This window comes from Clytia hemisphaerica, unplaced genomic scaffold, assembly GCF_902728285.1.
Source record: "Clytia hemisphaerica strain Z4C2 unplaced genomic scaffold, Clytia hemisphaerica genome assembly, whole genome shotgun sequence".
Taxonomy (NCBI): Eukaryota; Metazoa; Cnidaria; class Hydrozoa; order Leptothecata; family Clytiidae; genus Clytia; species Clytia hemisphaerica.
The window spans coordinates 1,202,768-1,224,421 of record NW_027103282.1 but is presented as its reverse complement, the minus strand read 5'-3'; the positions used below and the strand labels follow the sequence as shown (position 1 = coordinate 1,224,421).

Genomic DNA, 21,654 nt, shown 5'->3' with positions numbered 1-21,654 from the left:
TTTTGTATTGGATACGTAAAGCTTTGGTAATGACACTCCTTAGTCACAGAAAATTTGGCAAAAATTCGGTCCCCGGTGAGAAAATACCCTGGAATTTCAGTCCCACTGGGAAATTAACTTTGATTTCATCCTCACTCGAAAATCAATGTCTGAAAATTGCACTTTAAAACCAACCCTACTGGATTTTTTAACCTAGGATCATAAAATGCCTATCCCCATTGAGATTTCAATAGGGATTTATATCCCACTGAAAACACTGAAGTTCCACCGAGGCTGTGAGAGTGACAGGGGTGTGTAATGTATACAGTATTCTAAGAACCTTTTTCGTTGTAAACTTTATTAAGTCCTGTAAGTGTAAGGACAGTTAATACTATGAAAATATCGATCATTTCCAGGGGGTATCTTCAATCTTACCCCCGTCTTTTGGCCATGATTTCTTATTATTCTTAAAGATTAAAAGTTCTTAAAAATGAGGAAGCAACCATTATTTGGACTCGATGATCTTCACTAATGATCACTAATCATCCTCGTTAAGAAGCTCGTTAAAAGCAATGTGAGAATGTCATTCTATCTAATTTTTTCATCTCAACTCATGTCTCATTATGTCAAAACTCTTGACGCAACAGAGGTCAGGATAAACGAAAGCAGGGCGAAGAAGAAATTGTATTTAAAGGAAGATTGGTGAAAACATAACATCATTTTCACAGTTGGCTTCTAGTTGGACATACATAAAGAAGAATACCTACTTACAGTATATACATATCCACTTAAAGCTGCAAAAACATCCTGTTTCAAATCACTTGTCTCCTGTCTGTTGAATAATATTTGTATCACAGAAGAAAAGAAAAAGATTTTCGTACTGGTTGAATATTATTGAAGAACGCACATAAAGACAAAGCTCAAGCTTTAACAGAAGATAGACTTCACCTTGTCAAAACTTTTTTCTTTGGTTGTTTTTCTAAAAGAGATTGCGCTGCAAAATGATGAAACACAGCTACCCGTAAGTGTTCTATATAAATTGCTTTTCGACAAAGCCCAGGTCGCCGTGTCGACGTTTTTATTTGCGAATTTGTTTACAAGAGTGAGAAGTAAAGAACTGAGTGGTCAAGAATCGACTACATACTTTTTTATCATTGAGATGTGATTTAAAAGAACTTTCCGTCTGTCCATGAATCTTCATCATTGAAGCTTTGATCAAAACTTCGTCCTAAACTTCTAAATTTTGATGTATTTCAAATACCAAATATACCATGATAGCTGAGAAAAGTTACAATAATCACATTTTTGAACGTTTTTTCCTGGAGGAGGAGCATCAGCTGTTTAAACCAGGGATTCGCGGTTCGAATCTTCGCTCCTTCAAATGTTTCGTTCAGTTCATTGATAGCCGAGCCGGCTGGCTGGCCGTGGACCCCGTGAAAACAATCGAAAGACTGCCTAAAAGCCCTAGATTACTGGGCTATCCACATTAAATATCGACTTTATCTACTTTCTTAGGATGATTAACAGCGTGAAAAAGAACGAACGACATCCAACGAACTCCGAATCGATCATTCACATTTTTGTAGGTTACAGAGACACCAGTCGTTGCTCGCGACGCAAAATCCTCAAAAATCAACTAGAGGAGAGATGCGGTGAATCGAAGATCACAATGCAGTTAACCAAATGTATAAAAACATGCGACAAGATTGTCCCTTATAAATGTTATACAAGAAAAACACTCAGTTTTGCTGAATTTTCATCTCTGCATCCAGATGGAATTATTTACGATCCAGAGATTGAAATCGATTTGTGTACACCTGATTCATTAGGTGCATACATTTTACATAAGAAAGCGATCTGGCGACAATCGTATGTTTCAATCGATGATGCGACCGTTTCAAACGATAAAGTATCCGATAAAGTGTGTTGTTTTATCGAACGAATCGATCACGAGGATTCGAACACACAAGTCCACGAACAAGCTAATTTCTTAATCGAGACATTTAAAGCACATCCCGTATCGGGGAAATATCTCCAAGGATTGATTGTGTATAAAAACACACAAACGGATTACGAACGGAATCATTTCCCCGATTTGATCATCGAGTTTTCCATAATGCCGAAATCGGGGAAATATTTTTCAGCCTTACTGAAAGACTTTTGTAAAGAATGCACAGCTGCTAGAGTTTACTTCGGTGTTTATGGTAGGAAGCAGATTGTTAGCTCCCCAAAATGGGTCTGATGCACCACTGACCTTCATAAACCCTGGACGCAATTTCTCGATGCTGGTCAAACTAGATCGGTGTTTTTTAAAAGTGGTACCCTAATGGTACCACTACTTAATGCTAATTCTTGATATGCGTAAGTCATTTTTCTAGTGGAAACACCCTTAAAAAGCCGGGATTTGATCCCTCTCTGTTACTAAAAATAGAAACACGGAGGTCAAAAACCGGCTTTTTTCGAGTGCTTCCGTTAAAAAATATGACGTTATCTTGAATTACGCATATCAAGAATGACAGCGTTTTTAAATGGAAAAGTTTTCGAATTGTAAATTGACCCACATCGAGAAGTGCTACCATTATTGCATCACTAAAAACTCCGATCAAAGAGAGCGGATATAGCTTTAACTAGGGTAAGGTTGTTTAGCATTATTCTAACGTCACCCTTGGACGCTAAATAGACGTTTGGTGGATGTCAGTGGCTGTTGTGTTGTCACTACTCAGATCTAAATTCTTTTGTAAATACAGTATGCGCTTTTGAATTATGATTTTTCCAGATTATTTACGAATGTTACATATAAAATATTTTCATTGGTTAACATTTATCTTCAAGATTTTAAGTAAAACAGTAAAGAGTAAATAATTTTATATTTTTCATAATGTAAGGAAGACCCTTCGATTTTAGTTTTTCACATATTGAAATTATCGGTCGAGCTGTTATTCGAGAAAGCTTATTAGTTTGCGTGAGTTGCCATATCTTCTTCGAGTCGATGAAAATTTTTATGTAGCATAAAAGAAAGAGGAGAAAATTTCTTCTGTTTTTTCGTATTCGAATACTCAAGATGTTCGGCGTAATGTGTTCTAAGAATTCTCGCTCGAAATTTTGACAGTTTTATGGCGCAATGATATCATTTATAGCCTGCAATGAGATACTCCTTATACAAGATGTTTTCGCAAAGCTTTTGTTTAAATCTAATTTCCAAATGCCCTTTGAATGCCCATATATAGTCATAACAGAGGTGAGATGGAGTGGGTTTGATATCCTCCACATTCGTTACTCAAGATTCAAGCTGGTTACTCATATTGTATTTCGAAATAAATATTTTGGAAATAAATAAAATACTCTCGCTAGAACCCAACAAGATTACAAAAGGGGCCCCCAGCGATTTGATTTAATGCGTAAATGGGCTTTTTCAATTGCGTGAATGCTTGAATTTGAAAAAAAATAAATGAATTACCTTTTTCCTCGAACTTTAGGCAAAACTCCAATGAGTCAGAATTACATTAAAGCAAAGGGGATATTATAACTTAACCCTTTGCAAGATAATTTTTTTCAAACTATTGACATCAAAAGGAATAGGATACTGAAACGGAAGCACCAATAGAAAGAGATATATGATATATTTGCTTTGAAACATTTTTTATTGCCAACAAGATTCTGTATGGATCTTCTCGGTTCCAGACCCCTGAAAGTTCTTCATCAAAAGATCAAGGACGATAAAAGCAAAATTTTGATTTATTAAACAAAACTGATCGAAATAACTGTTCTGGTCAGTTCTTGTCAATACAATAAATTTTCTGTATAATTCGAACTTCAATCATTCAAACCCATTGTCTCCATAATTTAACTACAGTTAACTCTCGCTAATTCGATCTCAAATGTAAAGTTTAATTTGTTCGAACTACAGAGAGATGTGGATTATAGAGAGTATTCTACGAGGGTTGACGCAGGAGATCTGAGAACCAGTCCGAATTATAGAAGTTCGTTTACGGTTTTAGTCCCTTTAACACGAACTTATAATAAAAGTTGAAAATACACTTACTTTTGATCGAAGTTTTCTGTTAGAGTAGTCTGAAAGTTGTCCAAAATCCTTGGGGGGTAGACATTAGGTTAGGGGGATGCCAAGAATGGGGGTCATTTAAGATCAGACCCCTTTCCGCACTATGAGATTAAGACGAAGTTGTATAGGAAAGTTTCTTTTAAATACCCTTTCTTTTGTTATTTAGGTAGCGCAAGACTTTTTACCATTTGGCTCTGTTGATTAAGTCATTTAAGACGAATTTGTACAGGAAAGTTAACTTCAAATACCCTTTCTTTTCTTGTTTAGGTAGCGCAAGACTTTTTACCATTCGGTTCCGTAGATGTGAGATTGCGATCAAACAACGAAGCCATAATCGCTGTCTCTCATCGTAAGAGGTAAGCATAAGAAGTACTAGTTTGTTTCCTAAACCTCGCTTCTTTCTGTATATAGATAAATCTCGAAAAAAGAACTTTAGGCGAAAAAAATAGTGTTTCCGGAATACGGGTCAAGGAAAAAAGCTCTCATGCGTCCGGCCGGAAAAACTTTTTTTGCTATTTTTGATCATTGAAATAGAACTTTTAAGATAACTTTTTAGTACAAACAGTATGAAGTAAGCCCTGAATACTAATCTATCGATTACTAACGAAGTTTGCGGCCGGGTCAGAAAATTATTATTTTTTCACCCGGCCGGTTTCCGGAAACACTACATTTTATTATTTTCGCTTTATCTATATTATCTGTCCCGAAATGAAATTTAGTTCAGACTCATGTTGTAAAGTCTTTACGAGACAGACTGGCTTTTTCCCTGCACTGATCCGTCTGCAACTTTTTATCAAGAAGTGACTTTACGTACACTTTTTTTTAAAGAACATACAAAATTTTTGAAGCCTTTGGATGTTCTTAACATGCTCTTATTTTCCCCCATTTTGCAAGTATTTTTGTATTCATTTTCCTAGGAAATCGGGTGTTTTAGAGTTCATAAAGGCTTAAAATGTTCTCAACTTTTTCTTAACATTTTGGCCATCGAAGCCTTATGTTTTTATATATTTTGTTCTTATAAAAAACGTGTATCGTTCAATCTTGAGGAGACGATTTAGTCAATGGGTTCGTTAATGCTGTCCGCTAATTAAAGGACGGTAAACGCATTATTGTTGTCCTCAGTCTGAGTCAGCCAGTCAGTCAGGAATTAAACAAATGAAAAACTAGTCGTCCCCAATATAGAAGACTTGGCAAACACGCACTTTATAATAGATCTTATCGGAGTTTTTTATTTTTCTAAAAAAAGCGATTTATTGTGGGATTGTTTCGGGAGAATTACCATAGAAATCTCTTAGGAATTCATCGAGAGAATTCTATTGTAATACTCTCGAAACAATTCCACAATGCATCGCTTTTTTGAAAAAATCAAAAACTCCGATAAGGTCTTTTTCCCCAAAGAGTCCCGGGAAGGTCCCTTTCACTTTTTAAAAGGAATTGATGTTTTTTTTTCATTATTATAGGGCGAAGAATTTAGTTAAAGCATTTGCGATGAACAAATTTTACATCGTTGAAGAATATGACTGGTGGAAACATTCCAAAGAAGCTTCCAAACTCAGGTGAGGAGATAGACGATGTTATCGTCCGTTACAGTGATAGTAAAGGCGGGAAAATATGGCGGTATGGCGTTATGGCGGTAAACGGAAAAAAAATTGGCTGGAGAGTTTCGAAGAGTGGCAGTTTACCGGCTGTAAACTCTTTTGGGCAAAAAAACCCGTTTGCGAATTTTCTTCGGCTTTTGGCTTATTTCTTAGATAGTGATTTGTCTTAGGCGTAGTAGTTTTAATCGCAAAGTTCACAAGAATGAACCGCTAGAATGGCTAAAATTTGAAAATTATACTATTTATTAAAAAAGGCCAACAAAACACCAAAAGACGTGTCAAACAGACAATTTTTTACTTTCTAGACCCTCAAAATTTTATTTTTTAATCTTTGACCAAATGTTCTCGTGTTGCAAAAGATTTCTCGATTGTTATTGCGCACACTAAAAGAATATGATTTCAGGAACATTAAAACAATGTATTTTATGGAATTCGAAAGTCACCCTTAGACCTAGTACCATCATTTTTCTATTGCGCTTTTCTTGTCACCGTAGATTGAGTGGAAGTGTTACAGTGACCATATTGTCGTTAGCAACAGTTGTGTATCTATGGAAACGATATCAATAAAAAGGAGTCAGGTATTCAAGCTCTCTTCTAAGAAAAAAGGTATTTGCGAGGTCTGACAAGTCTGAGGTAAAGTTAAATATATCTCGAAAATTTATCCATTTTTTGCAATTCGGACTAACACTGTTGCCTTATCTTTTTCTTGAAACACGATTGGGCTGTTCCATTTGAAATCCATACAGGGGTGGACAAACCTTTTAAAGCAAAAAAGTAATAATTCTTGAGAATATGTGGATACCCCTTAAAAATTATTCTCCATGTACCTTAGTGAGGGGGGAAGAACTAAATTCAGTCTTTTACCCCCTGGAAATTCTTCTTAGGTTTGCCCTCCCTGGAAAAGTTCGCCTCCTACCTGTATGGATATAAAATAGAATGTCCCATTTAAATCCGACTTAAATATCTGGCCCTAGAGAGACTGAAAATGATTATCCAACCTTTATTTTTCAGAGGCTTGGATCTGATCGTTTTGCCGGGGGAGACCAACAACGTTTGTTAATCGCCTTGTCTTAGAATGGTAAGATGGTATCACTTCGTTCCTGTAAATGCTGTAGAAACTAGGCGATGTTCGATATTCGAAATTTAGTAAACTATACCAGCGCAACGATATATTGGTGGTTTCAAACGATATTGGTGAAAGACTTCCTCGATCTTGAACTTTGAGGATGATAGGCAATGATAACTGCACAATACTGCCTGATTTATAAGAATTTTCGCTCCAAACTCAAAAGAATTTGTGCATGAGAGTATTAGCAACAGAGCAAGTGAAAAATGAATGGAAATTTGTATTTTTATACTAGCCCTGTTACGTTGCATTTGGTGTCATAATGATATGAAACAAAATTGTAGTAGACACCAAATACACACGGATCTAGGGGAATTTTTATTCATGATTCATTAAGGACGAAAATGACTTTCAAAAGCACTTTATTTGAATTTTGTTATGCTCTGAGAGGTTTCGACCAGTTTGGCCAAATTAGACCATTTGGACCAATCTCATTTTAATCATTAATATCAACGTTGTTTTCAAGTCTTATTTTCCGTGGTCGTTGGTATCACATTTTTCAGCATAGAGATACCCTTGACCTTGTTGAGGTCTATTTTCGTTTTAAGGGTAAGGTTTCAACTGTACCGGCATGCAAAAGTCTGCCAAATAATAATCGGAATTCTGTAGGGCGATTTTTTCAATTCTGCTAAAATTAAACTCTGAAATCCCAGGAAATTTAAGTTAGATTTAGTTGCAATTCAAGAGAGTATGTCATAAATGGCTGGACCTCCTCATCAACGGCGAGTACCCCTAATAACAAAGTCGCGGCTATTGGAAACTTCTTATTATGTTTTAAAAGTGTTTATATTTTAAACAAGGCAGGTTATTCGATAAATTACAATTTACATTAGTGCTAGATATAGAAAATGTTTTCGAGTTTTCTCCTAATTGGATTTCGTCCACAAGATTCCTGGCAATCTCTTGATATTCAGGTGAACAGTTTAGTAAAGAAATTAAGTCTTTCAATTTCGATTTGGATTTCACTTTTAGGTTATGAATCCATGACATTTTTTGTCTCGTCATACTTATATGTTTTTTCTTCAACATTTTGTTTTGATTTCCAAGTTCTTTTTCCTTGTCAAAGAGTTCATTGTGTGATACCTTCTTTTTTCGGGCATATTTTTGATTACTTTTTTGTCTTCGTTCCTTCTTGTCGAGGTCTTTTTGGGACAGTTTTATTCTCTCCGACTCTGATGTTCCAGTAGGATGAACTATGGTTTTTCCCTTTGAAGCGAAGTGACTTTGTGTGTCTCCAATGTGGTGCAAAGGTTCATATAGGTTTTGACATCCGCCTTGGTTTGGCAACTGCATATAAATGTGATCTTCGTCAACACAACCAGTTCCGTTGAAACGATCTGAACTTTGCATTAACATATCAGTAGTTTTCAGCAGCATGTTTGAATGATTGGGGAAATTAGTATCTTTCTGTAAACTCGTTACGTAGTCAGATTTTTCACTTTCAAAAAGTTCTCCTTTGAGTACTGGTAAAGTATCTTGGTAAGAAACCTCTGGTGGTTCCTCGTAAACTATCGACTCTTTGTTTAAGCATGTTATCGAAGAAGCCAATGAAATATTATCCAACGAATTGTCGGGAACAGAATTTTGAAACACATTTTGACGAGGCTTAATATCAAAATAATTTTTATTCGGAACTGTTTGCTGTCCCCTCTTAACATTGTTTATGAGTAAGTTCGTGTTTATTGTCTGTGGATTGTAAATTGTTTTATCACCAAAGTCTACATGCAGATATGTTTCGGTTCCTTCGTGAAATCCCTCTTGGCTCACTTGTGATGCAGGAAGTGTTTTCTCGCAGATATTTGCATAAAACGGTGTTGGGTCTGAAGAAATCGGAAAGGCACTTTGGCAATCGATTTCATCCTCGTGAAGGCTTTTGACATCTCTTGGTGATGAAATGTTGGAGGAGCTGTAATAAGCACTATCGATATCACTTCTATTACAATCGAATTGTGGCTGCGAAGGATAATCATAGACGTTTAAAGTTGATGAAGACGAAGAAATAGTTGAAAGTCTATCTCTTTCAAATTTATTGGAATTCAACGACCAGGACTTGTAAAAATGTGATTGCTTCAACTCTTTGTGACCGGCTTGTAATTGTTCACCGTGATTATTCCATTCGGTATAATTACTGGAAGAAAAACTGTGACTGTGGCGACCTTCATTTTCATCCATCTTTTTTAACAAGCACTCAGTATCTCTACCAGAAGGTAACACGACGTCAAGTTCATTATAATCATGTAAGTGATCTTGAAAACCTGGCGGGAAACCTGGTAACTGTAATGGCTGTCTTTTCTCCATGTCGATTGTCGGTCTTGGTCGTAATGTATGCTGTTTATGGAAAATCAAAAAAGTTTCAACGTCCGAAATAATCTTGTCCAGTTTTTCTTTCAACGGTAAATTCTTTTCCTCTAATACCAACAAAGGATCGATGCTCAGTGCATCCAATTTAGAAAACAATTTATTAATAAATTTTACTTTTTTACTACTCCTTGGCTTTCTTGAGAAACATGGCATTGCATTTCGAAAAGTCGTTGAGGTTGATCTGCACCCTTCCAAACATAATGATCGACTATTGGTCTTGCAATCATTTCTACCAACTTTAAGCAATGAATCATATTTTTCGGAAAAACCCTTATCTATGTTTATTTGTTATCCAGACGTCCAAATCACATTCAAACAACGTCCTGTATTCTTATAATTCCATAATTCATCTATTCAAAAGGTACGTAATGTTTTGAAAAATGTCTGAAAAAATTTCACGGTCAAGGTCTGTTTAAAGGTAATTTCCCTTTTTTCTGCAGGCTGCTGAAAGAGGGAATTTTTGCTAGAAGTTGTTACTATGGTGATTCTGTTTGATTAATAAATTAATGACTTTGAACTCTTTTTGTAAGAAACATTCATTTCTACTATGCTTTAGGAGCTGTTTAAAATTACCGTGGTTTTTGTTTTATAAGCATATTAGGTCTATATTCATTGATTTTATTGGACTTTCTATTTATTAAGATCTGGCAAATTAAACTTCTTTGACATTCTAATAGTTAAGTAAAGATGTAATGATTAGATATGATTCTGAGTTTCTTATAGATAAAGACATCAACAGGCGACTCTCAGCTAACAGTTAATCACAGATTTCCCTTCTACAACCATATCAAACTGAACCTCGGTAAGTTTTGATTGTTAATTTTTGTCTGTGAAAAGTTTCTAGGAGAAACTGTTTTTCCCAGATTTACAAAATGGTGCTGAAATACGCAATTCTCGTATCATGAGAAGCTGAGAAGGCCCCTGGGATTTTAAAGACTTCAATGCTTCTTAATAAAGTTATGTTTGCTGTAATCACCATGGAACCAGATTAATACTCACAGTCTTTCCAAGAGAAATTGTTTTTCCCAGATCTACATCAAAAAGTGCTGACACTAACCTTAAAATGGATTGCCTATCTTTATTTCACCCATGACTCTTACCACTTCCGAGGAGAAAACGTTTTTCCCAGATGTACCATCAAAATTGCAGACCTCAACTGAATGTGTATTAATTTAAAAATTACCCTTTGAACTGTGTTTACAGCAACTCTATACACTTTATTGTTTTCTACTGTAATTTCCAGGAGAATTAGTTTTTCTGAGATGAACGATGAACTTTGCCCACATGATTCTTCTCTGTATAATTCCCTCTGTACTTAACCCTTCCCAGCGATGCAATCTCTAGATTTCTATTGTTCACTGCTGTCGTTTCTTAGACAAATTGTTATTCCCAGATCTACACGAAACTCACGGACTTTTTTCGTTGTTTTTAACATTCCACGGTTTGTTTCGAGAAATGTCTGTGTTCCATGAATATCTCAAATTCAATGAAAAAGGTCTACAAACAACGTTTCACGATTTGCAGCAAGACAAAAATTTTTTCAATATTTAAAATTCTTCCAACCAAAAATTTTAAAAAGTATTTCCGAAAAGCTGCTCTGTAGTTTGAAAGTCCTGAGACATCCATTACTCTCAAATCTGGGATAGTCAGAATGAAAAAGTCAAAGTCATGCAGTAGAAAATATTTATTGCAAGACTAAAATTATTGCAAGACCAAGTTTTATTAAATGTATAAATCGTTTGAGTTTTGACTTTTTGATCAAATGAAGTTTGTTTTGTCAAGGGTACACATGTACACCAGGTTTTCTTTTGGTGGACTAACATTTGTGTATGATAAATTTGACAACAAACAAATTGCAAAGAAATACAGCATCGTGAATATAAGACATTTGTTGAGTTATGGATGTAACAGAAAACGACTTTATGAAAGTTTATGACTTTGATCCGACCACTGATTTTGATGACTTGTTGATTGCTGTTACGACCTGGAATGACTTTGAGATATTCAAGCCTTCGGTTGGAAATTTGTTCGCTGAATGTGCGCAGGACGTACCAGCTGATAAAGATGTCTTGGAAAATAGCCGTACCCAAGAATTGAATTTCCCGGAAACAAACACTTCCAAAGAACTAAATAAGAACACTGCGCAAGGTGACTTTTTAAGACCATTAACTGATGTCTCTTCTTTTGTAGATACTGATTCATGTGAAACAGATATTTCAAATACACATGGATTTTCTGAGGCCCTGGAACAATTGCTTTCTAAGTTATATAAACTTGAGCAAGTTGAAGAGGGAAACAAAGGAGCTATTAAAACTACTTCACAGCAAGTTTTTTCAAATGAGGATGATCGATTGAGTTTTGATGGTGATACATTGTCAATTCCCTTAGAACACCCTTCTTCTTCAACGCTAGCTGAGGAATATTATCTAGTTGCGAAGAAACCAAGCGGATTGAGTGACATGCCAACGACCACTACTGGAGATTTCCAATCCTGTCAACAAGCAAGTACATTCTCCTTCCCAAGCACTAACTATGCAAATTCACCATACAGCCCTGATTCTTGCTCCTCTTCTTCTCATCGATACAGCTCAGCAACTTACTCTAACACGTCAAGTCCAAGTTGCTCATCCAGTACCACTGACAGTCTTCCTGATCATGGAATCACTGATAGTCAACTAAAGAAGGCCACAAGGAACCAAAGAGCCAAAGAGCGTCGAAAGAGGAAAAGACAAGAACAAGAAAAACTCATTTATATTGGAAAGGATCTCGACAAAACGAACATCGAGTTGCAGAACAAAGTCAAAGAATTAAAAGACACTTTTTGTCAAATAGCTGTGAATTACCCAGAATTCTTTGTGGGTAGATTTTGTGCTTTGGGAGTTTCATCCGATGAACATGGTGTCCTCGATTCAGTATACCGATCTGTAATGGACCTGTTAGCGGTGAAAGACCCAAAGCTACGATCATTAGTTGGATCACGACTTCAAGAGTTTCTCAAGAGTTTTCAACACAAAAGTGAACTTTTTTAATCTGTTGCAACTTATTGGTTTATAGTATGTAAATGTCTAGTTGCTACTTAGTTTTTTCAGATCAATATTTTAATTTATTTGTATATTTTTGATAACCTAAATTAGTTTGTATATAGCCAAGAAATTTCATTCGGTTCATTTTCTAAAAAGATATTTTTCACATGAAAAAGGTATGAGTGATTTTCCAATTCAGGAGGATTTCTTTTTTCAAAGAAACGTATCTTTAAAGGGAAGTCACAAATTTCAGCTTATTCTTGAAAGGGGAATTTCAAATGAAGGTATGGGATTTTTCCAAGGGAATTTTTTCCTGGATCCTATGACTAAAAGTTATTCCAATTGATCAGCTGGGTATCTGTGTAACATCCGTTAATCAAGCTTCATTGTAAAGTTGTCATTAATAAGAACATTGTCTCTTTTCAGTGGAGCACACACTCATGTTTCATTGAACCCCATCCCTTTCAGCGTATTATACACCCCTGTTTCAATAAATTGTACATCCCGTTTCCAGTTAACCATACACACATGTCAAAGTCAACCATATGCTACTCTGTTTCAATGAATCATACACCCCCGTTTCTATGAACGAAACTCCCCTGTTTTAATGAATTAAAAACCCCTGTTCCAATGAATGATACACCCCTATTTCATTAAGCAAAACATCTCTGTTTCAGTTAACCAAACACCCAGGTCTCAGTGAACCATATGCTCCCCTGTTTCCATGAACCACACATCCCTGTTTCAGTGAATCTTACATCCCTTCTTCAGTAAATCATACATTCCTGTTTCGCTAAACCGTTTAGTCCGATGTTTCAGTAAATCATACACTCTCCAGTTTCAATGAACCATACACCCCTGTTTCAATGAATCATAAACTCCCTTGTTTCAATGAATCATAAACTCCCTTTTTTCATTGAATCATAAACTCCCTTGTTTCATTGAATCACACTCCCTTGTTTAAATGAATCATAAACTCCCCTGTTTCGATGAATCATAAAATCCCCTGTTTCAATGTATCATAAACTCCCTTTTTTCAATGAATCAAACTCCCCTGTTCAATGAATCATAAACTCCCTTGTTTAAATGAATCATAAACTCTCCAGTTTCATTGAATCATAAACTCCCCTGCTTCATTGAATCATAAACTCCCCTGTTTCATTGAATCATAAGCTCCCCTGTTCAATGAATCATAAACTTTCTTGTTTCAATAAACCATATACCCCTGTGTCATTGAATCATAAACTCCCCTATTTCATTGAACCACACACCCCTGTTTCAATGAATCATGAGCTCCCCTGTTTCAATGAATCATAAACTCCCCTGTTTCATTGAACCACACACCCCTGTTTCAATGAATCATGAGCTCCCCTGTTTCAATGATTCATAAACTCCCCTGTTTCATTGAACCCTATCCCATCATCCCTGTTTTTATTAGATATCGCCATCCTGTATGGTTTTCTTCAGTATTTGTCTGAATATATACACCTTTTTTATGAAAACATAAAGCTTCGATGGCCATAATACTAAGAACAAGTTAAGAATATTTTAAGAACACTTTTCTTTTAGGCTTAAACTCAAGAACATCGGAAGGCTTCAAGTATTCTGGATGTTCTTATAAAAAGCGTGTAATTTTTCGGAAATGAACAGAACGTGCGTTTATAAATTCCCTCTGTACTTAACCCTTCCCAGCGATGCAATCTCTAGATCTCTATTGTTCACTACTGTCATTTCTTAGACAAATTGTTATTCCCAGATCTACACGAAACTCAGGGACTTTTTTCGTTGTTTTTAACATTCCACCGTTTGTTTCGAAAAATGTCTGTGTTCCTTGAATATCTTAAATTCAACGAAAAAGGTCTAGAAACAACCTTTCACGATTTGGAGCAAGACAAATTTTCTTTTCAATATTTAAAGATCTTCCAACCAAAAATGTTCAAAAATTCCCGAAAAGCTGCTCTGTGTTTTAAAAGTCCTTAAGACATCCATTACTCTCAAATCTGGGATAATTGAAATTAAAAAGTCAAAGTCATGCAGTAGAAAATATTTATTACAAGACTAAAATTATTGCAAGACCAAGTTTTATTAAATGTATAAATCGTTGAGTTTGACTTTTGATCAAATAAAGTTTTTTTTTTTGTCAAGGGTACACATGTACACCAGGTTTCTTTTGGTGGACTAACATTTGTGTATGATAAATTTGATGACAAACAAATTGCAGAAAAATACAGCATCGTAAATATAAGACATTTGTTGAGTTATGGATGTAACAGAAATAGAATTTATGAAAGTTTATGACTTTGATCAAACCACTGATTTTGATGACTTGTTGATTGGTGATACGACCTTGGATGAATTTGAGGTATTCAAGCTTTCGGTTGAAAATTTGATTACTGAATCAACGTGGGACGTTCCAGCTGATAAAGATGCCTTGGAAAATAGCTGTACCCAAGAATTGAATTTCCCGGAAACAAACACTTTCAAAGAACTAAACAAGGACACTGCGCAAGGTGACTTTTTAGGACTATCAACTGATATCTCTTCTATTGTAGAGACTGACTCATGTGAAACAGATATTTCAAATACACATGGATTTTCTGAAACCCTGGAACAATTGCTTTTTGAGCTAAACAAACTTGAGCAAGTTGAAGAGGGAAACAAAGGAGCTATTAAAGCTACTTCACAGCAAGTTTTTTCAAATGAGGATGATAGATTGAGTTTTGATGTTGATACATTGTCAATTCCCTTAGAACACCCTTCTTCTTCAACGCTAGCTGAGGAATTTTATCCAGTTGCGAAGAAACCAAGTTGATTGAGTGACATGCCAACGACCACTACTGGAGATTTCCAATCCTGTCAACAAGCAAATACATTCTCCTTCCCAATCATTAACTATGCAAATTCACCATACAGCCCTGATTCTTGCTCCTCTTCTTCTCATCGATACAGCTCAGCAACTTACTCTAACTCGTCAAGTCCAAGTTGCTCATCCAGTACCACTGTCAGACATGCTGATCATGGAATCACTGATAGTCAACTAAAGAAGGCCACAAGGAACCAAAGAGCCAAAGAGCTCCGAAAAAGGAAAAGACAAGATCAAGAAAAACTCATTCAAATTGGAAAGGATCTCGACAAAACGAACATCGAATTGCAGAACAAAGTCAAAGAATTAAAAGACACTTTATGTCAAGTAGCTGTGAATTACCCAGAATTCTTTGCGGGTAGACTTTGTGCTTTAGGAGTTTCATCTGATGAACATGGTGTCCTCGATTCAGTATACCGATCTATAATGGACATGTTAGCGGTGAAAGACCCAAAGCTACGATTATTAGTTGGATCACGATTTCAAGAGTTTCTCAAGAGTTTTCAACACAAAAGTGAACTTTTTTAATCTGTTGCAACGTATTGGTTTATAGTATGTAAATGACTAGTTCCTGTTTAGTTTTTTCAGATCAATATTTTAATTTATTCGTATATTTTTGATAACCTAAATTAGTTTGTATATAGTCAAGAAATTTCATTCGGTTCGTTTTCTAAAAAGATTTTTTACATGAAAAAGGTATGAGTGATTTTCGAATTCAAGGGATTTCTTTTTTCAAAGAAACGTATCTTTAAAGGGAAGTCAGAAATTTCAGCGTATTGTTGAAAGGGGAATTTCAAATGAATTTGGGATTTTTCAAGGGAATTTTCTTCTGAATCCTATGATGACTAAAAGTTATTCAAATTAATCAGCTGGGTATCTGTGTAACATCTGTTAATCAAGCTTCATTGTAAAGTTGTCATTAATAAGAACATTGTCTCTTTTCAGTGAAGCACGCACTCATGTTTCATTGAACCCCATCCCTTTCAGCGTATTATACACCCCTATTTCAATAAATTGTACATCCCGTTTCCAGTTAACCATACACACATGTCAAAGTCAACCATATGCTACTCTGTTTCAATGAATCATACACCCCCGTTTCTATGAACGAAACTCCCCTGTTTTAATGAATTATAAACCCCTGTTCCAATGAATGATACACACCTATTTCATTAAGCAATACATCTCTGTTTCAGTTAACCAAACACCCAGGTCTCAATGAACCATATGCTCCCCTGTTTCCATGAACCACACATCCCTGTTTCAGTGAATCTTACATCCCTTCTTCAGTAAATCATACATTCCTGTTTCGCTAAACCGTTTAGTCCGATGCTTCAGTAAATCATACACTCTCCAGTTTCAATGAACCATACACCCCTGTTTCAATGATGAATCATAAACTCCCTTGTTTCAATGAATCATAAACTCCCTTTTTTCATTGAATCATAAACTCCCTTGTTTCATTGAATCAAACTCCCTTGTTTAAATGAATCATAAACTCCCCTGTTTCGATGAATCATAAAATCCCCTGTTTCAATGAATCATAAACTCCCTTTTTTCAATGAATCAAACACCCCTGTTCAATGAATCAAACTCCCTTGTTTAAATGAATCATAAACTCCCCAGTTTCATTGAATCATAAACTCCCCTGCTTCATTGAATCATAAACTTCCCTGTTTCATTGAATCATAAACTCCCCTGTTTCATTGAATCATAAGCTCCCCTGTTCAATGAATCATAAACTTTCTTGTTTCAATAAACCATATACCCCTTTGTCATTGAATCATAAACTCCCCTGTTTCATTGAACCACACACCCCTGTTTCAATGAATCATGAGCTCCCCTGTTTCAATGAATCATAAACACCCCTGTTCCAATGAATCATAAACACTCCTGTTTCAATAAACCATACACCCCTGTTTCATTGAATCATAAACTCCCTTGTTTCAATGAATCATAAACACCCCTGTTTCAATGAATCATAGACTCCATGTTTCAATGATTCATAAACTCCCCTGTTTCATTGAACCATATCCCATCATCCATGTTTTTATTAGATACCGCTACCCTGTATGGTTTTCTTCAGTATTTGTCTGAATATATATACACCTTTTTTATGAGAACATAAAGCTTCGATGGCCATAATACTAAGAACAAGTTAAGAATATTTTAAGAACACTTTTATTTTAGGCTTAAACTCAAGAACATCCGAAGGCTTCAAGTATTCTGGATGTTCTTATAAAAACCGTGTAATTTTTCGGAAATGAACAGCACGTGCGTTTACAAATCCCCTCTGTACTTTTACCCTTCCCAGCGATGCAATCTCTAGATTTCTATTGTTCACTACTGTCATTTCTTAGACAAATTGTTATTCCCAGATCTACACGAAACTCAGGGACTTTTTTCGTTGTTTTTAACATTCCACCGTTTGTTTCGAGAAATGTCTATTTTCCTTGAATATCTTAAATTCAATGAAAAAGGGTCGAGAACACAAACCTTTCACGATTTGGAGCAAGACAAAAATTTTTCAATATTTAAAGATCTTCCAACCAAAAATGTTCAAAAATATGTCCGAAAAGCTGCTCTAGATGTGTTTTAAAAGTCCTTGAGACATTCATTACTCTCAAATCTGGGATAGTCAGAATGAAAAAAAAGTCAAAGTCATGCAGTAGAAAATATATATTGCAAGACTAAAATTATTGCAAGACCAAGTTTTATTAAATGTATAAACCGTTTGAGTTTTTTTGACTTTTTGATCAAATGAAGTTTGTTTTGTCAAGGAGTCGGTACACATGTACACCAGGTTTTCTTTTGGTAGACTAACATTTGTGTATGATAAATTTGACAACAAATAAATTGCAGAGAAATACAGCATAGTAAATATAAGACATTTGTTGAGTTATGGATGTAACAGAAAACGACTTTATGAAAGTAGTTTATGACTTTGATGAAACCGATTTTGATGACTTGTTGATTGATGATACGACCTTGGATGACTTTGAGGTATTCAAGCCTTCTATTGAAAATTTGATTACTGAATTAACGTGGGACGTTCCAGCTGATAAAGATGCCTTGGAAAATAGCCGTACCCAAGAATTGAATTTCCCGGAAGCAAACACTTTCAAAGAACTAAACAAGGACACTGCGCAAGGTGACTTTTTAAGACTATCAACTGATATCTCTTCTTTTGTAGAGACTGACTCATGTGAAACAGATTTTTCAAATATACATGGATTTTCTGAAGCCCTGGAACAATTGCTTTCTGAGTTATACAAACTTGAGCAAGTTGAAGAGGGAAACAAAGGAGCTATTAAAACTACTTCACAACAAGTTTTCTCAAATGAGGATGATCGAATAAGTCTTGGTGTTGATACATTGTCAATTCCCCATGAACACCCTTCTCCCTCAAGGCTAGCTGAGGATTATTACCCTGTTGCGAAGAAATCAAGATTGAGTGACATGTCAACGACCACTATTGGAGATCTCCAATCCTGCGAACAAGCAAATACATTCTCCTTCCCAATCACTAACTATGCAAATTCGCCATACAGCCCTGATTCTTACTCCTCTTCTTCTCTTCAATATAGCTCAGCAACTTACTCTAACACGTCAAGTCCAATTTGCTCATCCAGTACCACTGATAGTCTTCCTGATCATGGAATCTCTGATGGTCAACTAAAAAAGGCCATAAGGAACGAAAGAGCCAAAGAGCGTCGAAAGAAGAAAAAAGAAAAAGAAAGGGAATTCTTTCAAAATGAAAATGATCTCGACAAAACGAACATCGAGTTAAAGAAGGAAGTCCAAGAATTGAAAGACAGTTTTTGTCAAATAGCTGTGAATTACCCAGAACTCTTTGCGGGTAGACTTTGTGCTTTAGGAGTTTCATCCGATGAACATGGTGTCCTTGATTCAGTATATCGATCTATAATGGACATGTTAGCGGTGAAAGACCCAAAGCTACAATCATTAGTTGGATCGCGACTTCGAGGGTTTCTCAAGAGTTTTCAACACAAAAGTGAACATTTTTAATATGTTATTAACTTGTTCCGGCTCATTGTTTATAGTTTGTAAATTTTTTTAGTTGCTTGCTATCTTATTTTTTTTTCAGATCAATATATGAATTTATTTGTATATTTTTGATAACCTAAATTAATTTGTATATAGTCAAGAAATTTCATTCGGTTCATTTTCTAAAAAAATATTTTTTACATGAAAAAGGTATGAGTGATTTTCCAATTCAAGAGGATTTCTTTTTTCAAAGAAACGTATCTTTAAGGGGAAGTCACAAATTTTAGCTTATTGTTGAAAGGGGAATTTCAAATGAAACATTTGGGATTTTTCCAAGGGAATTTTCTTCTGGAACCTATGACTAAAAATTATTCCAATTGATCAGCTGGGTGTCTGTGTAACATCCGTTAATCAAGCTTCATTGTAAAGTTGTCATTAATAAGAACATTGTCTCTTTTCAGTGAAGCACGCACTCATGTTTCCTAGAACCCCATCCCTTGTTTCAGCGAATTATACACCCCTGTTTCAATAAATTGTACATCCCGTTTCCAGTTAACCATACACACATGTCAAAGTCAACCATATGCTACTCTGTTTCAATGAATCATACACCCCCGTTTCTATGAACGAAACTCCCCTGTTTTAATGAGATTATAAACCCCTGTTCCAATGAATGATACACCCCTATTTCATTAAGCAATACATCTCTGTTTCAGTTAACCAAACACCCAGGTCTCAGTGAACCATATGCTCCCCTGTTTCCATGAACCACACATCCCTGTTTCAGTGAATCTTACATCCCTTCTTCAGTAAATCATACATTCCTGTTTCGCTAAACCGTTTAGTCCGACGTTTCAGTAAATCATACACTCTCCAGTTTCAATAAATCATACACCCCTGTTTCAATGAATCATAAACTCCCTTGTTTCAATGAATCATAAACTCCCTTGTTTCATTAAATCATAAACACCCTTGTTTCATTGAATCATAAACTCCCTTGTTTCATTGAATCATTAACTCCCTTGTTTCATTGAATCGTAAACTTCTTTGTTTCAATGAATCAAACTCCCTTGTTTCATTGAATCATAAACTCCATTGTTTCATTGAATCATAAACTCCCTTGTTTCATTGAATCATTAACTCCCTTGTTTCATTGAATCATAAACTCCCTTGTTTCAATGAATCAAACTCCCTTGTTTAAATGAATCATAGACTCCCCTGTTTCGATGAATCATAAACTCCCCTGTTTCGATGAATCATAAAATCCCCTGTTTCGATGGATCATAAAATCCCCTATTTCAATGAATCATAAACTCCCTTGTTTCAATGAATCAAACTCCCCTGTTCAATGAATCATAAACTCCCTTGTTTCATTGAATCATAAACTCCCTTGTTTCAATGAATCAAACTCCCCTGTTTTATTGAACCATTTACTCCCCTGTTTCGATGAATCATAAAATCCCCTGTTTTGATGAATCATAAAATTCCCTGTTTCAATGAATAATAAACTCCCTTGTTTCAATGAATCAAACTCCCCTGTTCAATGAATTATAAACTCCCTTGTTTCATTGAATCAAACTCCCTTGTTTCAATGAATCATAAACTCCCCTGTTTTATTGAACCATTTACTCCCCTGTTTCAATGAAAATGCACCCCCTGTGTGTTTAAATGAATCAAACTCCCCTGTTTTATTGAACCATTTACTCCCCTGTTTCGATGAATCATAAAATCCCCTGTTTTGATGAATCATAAAATTCCCTGTTTCAATGAATAATAAACTCCCTTGTTTCAATGAATCAAACTCCCCTGTTCAATGAATCATAAACTCCCTTGTTTCATTGAATCAAACTCCCTTGTTTCAATGAATCATAAACTCCCCTGTTTTATTGAACCATTTACTCCCCTGTTTCAATGAAAATGCACCCCTTGTGTGTTTAAATGAATCATAAACTCCCCTGTTTCATTGAACCACACACCCGTGTTTAAATGAATCATAAACACCCCTGTTTCAATGAATCATAAACTCCCCTGTTTCAATGAATCATAAACACTCCTGTTTCAATAAACCAAACCCCTTGTTTTGAATCATAAACACCCTGTTTCATGAATCATAGAGTCCATGTTTCAATGATTCATAAACTCCCCTGTTTCAATGAAAATGCACCCTCCCCCTGTTTCAATGAACCATATGCCATCATCCCTGTTTTTATTAGATATCGCCATCCTGTATGGTTTTCTTCAGTATTTGTCTGAATATATACACCTTTTTTATGAAAACATAAAGCTTCGATGGCCATAATACTAAGAACAAGTTAAGAATATTTTAAGAACACTTTTCTTTTAGGCTTAAACTCAAGAACATCCGAAGGCTTCAAGTATTCTGGATGTTCTTATAATAACCGTGTAATTTTTCGGAAATGAACAGCACGTGCGTTTACAAATTCCCTCTGTACTTAACCCTTCCCAGCGATGCAATCTCTAGATTTCTATTGTTCACTGCTGTCATTTCTTAGACAAATTATTATTCCCAGATCTACACGAAACTCAGGGACTTTTTTCGTTGTTTTTAACATCCCACCGTTTGTTTCGAGAAATGTCTGTGTTCCATGAATATCTTAAATTCAATGAAAAAGGTC

The 21,654-nt window shown here is 35.5% G+C and overlaps 2 protein-coding genes across 4 annotated transcripts in view; both read left to right on the top strand.

The window, feature by feature from the left end:
• LOC136804660 (poly(A)-specific ribonuclease PNLDC1-like) overlaps window positions 1–7,123 on the top strand; it is a 46,092-nt gene extending 38,969 nt beyond the window's left edge. For 2 of the 3 annotated variants that reach the window (XM_067061267.1, XM_067061276.1), the window contains 4 exons: window positions 4,307–4,395; window positions 5,500–5,595; window positions 6,132–6,215; window positions 6,649–7,123. In XM_067061267.1, coding sequence (XP_066917368.1) covers window positions 4,307–4,395; window positions 5,500–5,595; window positions 6,132–6,204 — 258 coding nt within the window. In that variant the 3' untranslated portion in view covers window positions 6,205–6,215; window positions 6,649–7,123. Of the gene's footprint in view, window positions 1–4,205; window positions 4,280–4,306; window positions 4,396–5,499; window positions 5,596–6,131; window positions 6,216–6,648 lie in introns of those variants that run through there. The other variant, XM_067061284.1, reaches the window with a different exon arrangement.
• Window positions 940–2,278, top strand: LOC136804681 (uncharacterized). The gene is made up of 2 exons (XM_067061292.1): window positions 940–1,000; window positions 1,495–2,278. Exons 1-2 carry the CDS (start codon window positions 981–983, stop codon window positions 2,219–2,221), a joined length of 747 nt encoding a protein of 248 aa, XP_066917393.1. The 5' UTR covers window positions 940–980; the 3' UTR covers window positions 2,222–2,278.
• Window positions 7,124–21,654: the final 14,531 nt, after the last annotated feature.

What these genes read in the sequence shown, in the direction of transcription:
- LOC136804681 (XM_067061292.1), top strand. Translation starts at nt 981, where the DNA reads ATGATGAAACACAGCTACCC. An exon ending in ATGATGAAACACAGCTACCC is followed by an intron (nt 1,001 to 1,494) that starts GTAAGTGTTCTA and finishes CTACTTTCTTAG; the next exon opens with GATGATTAACAGCGTGAAAA.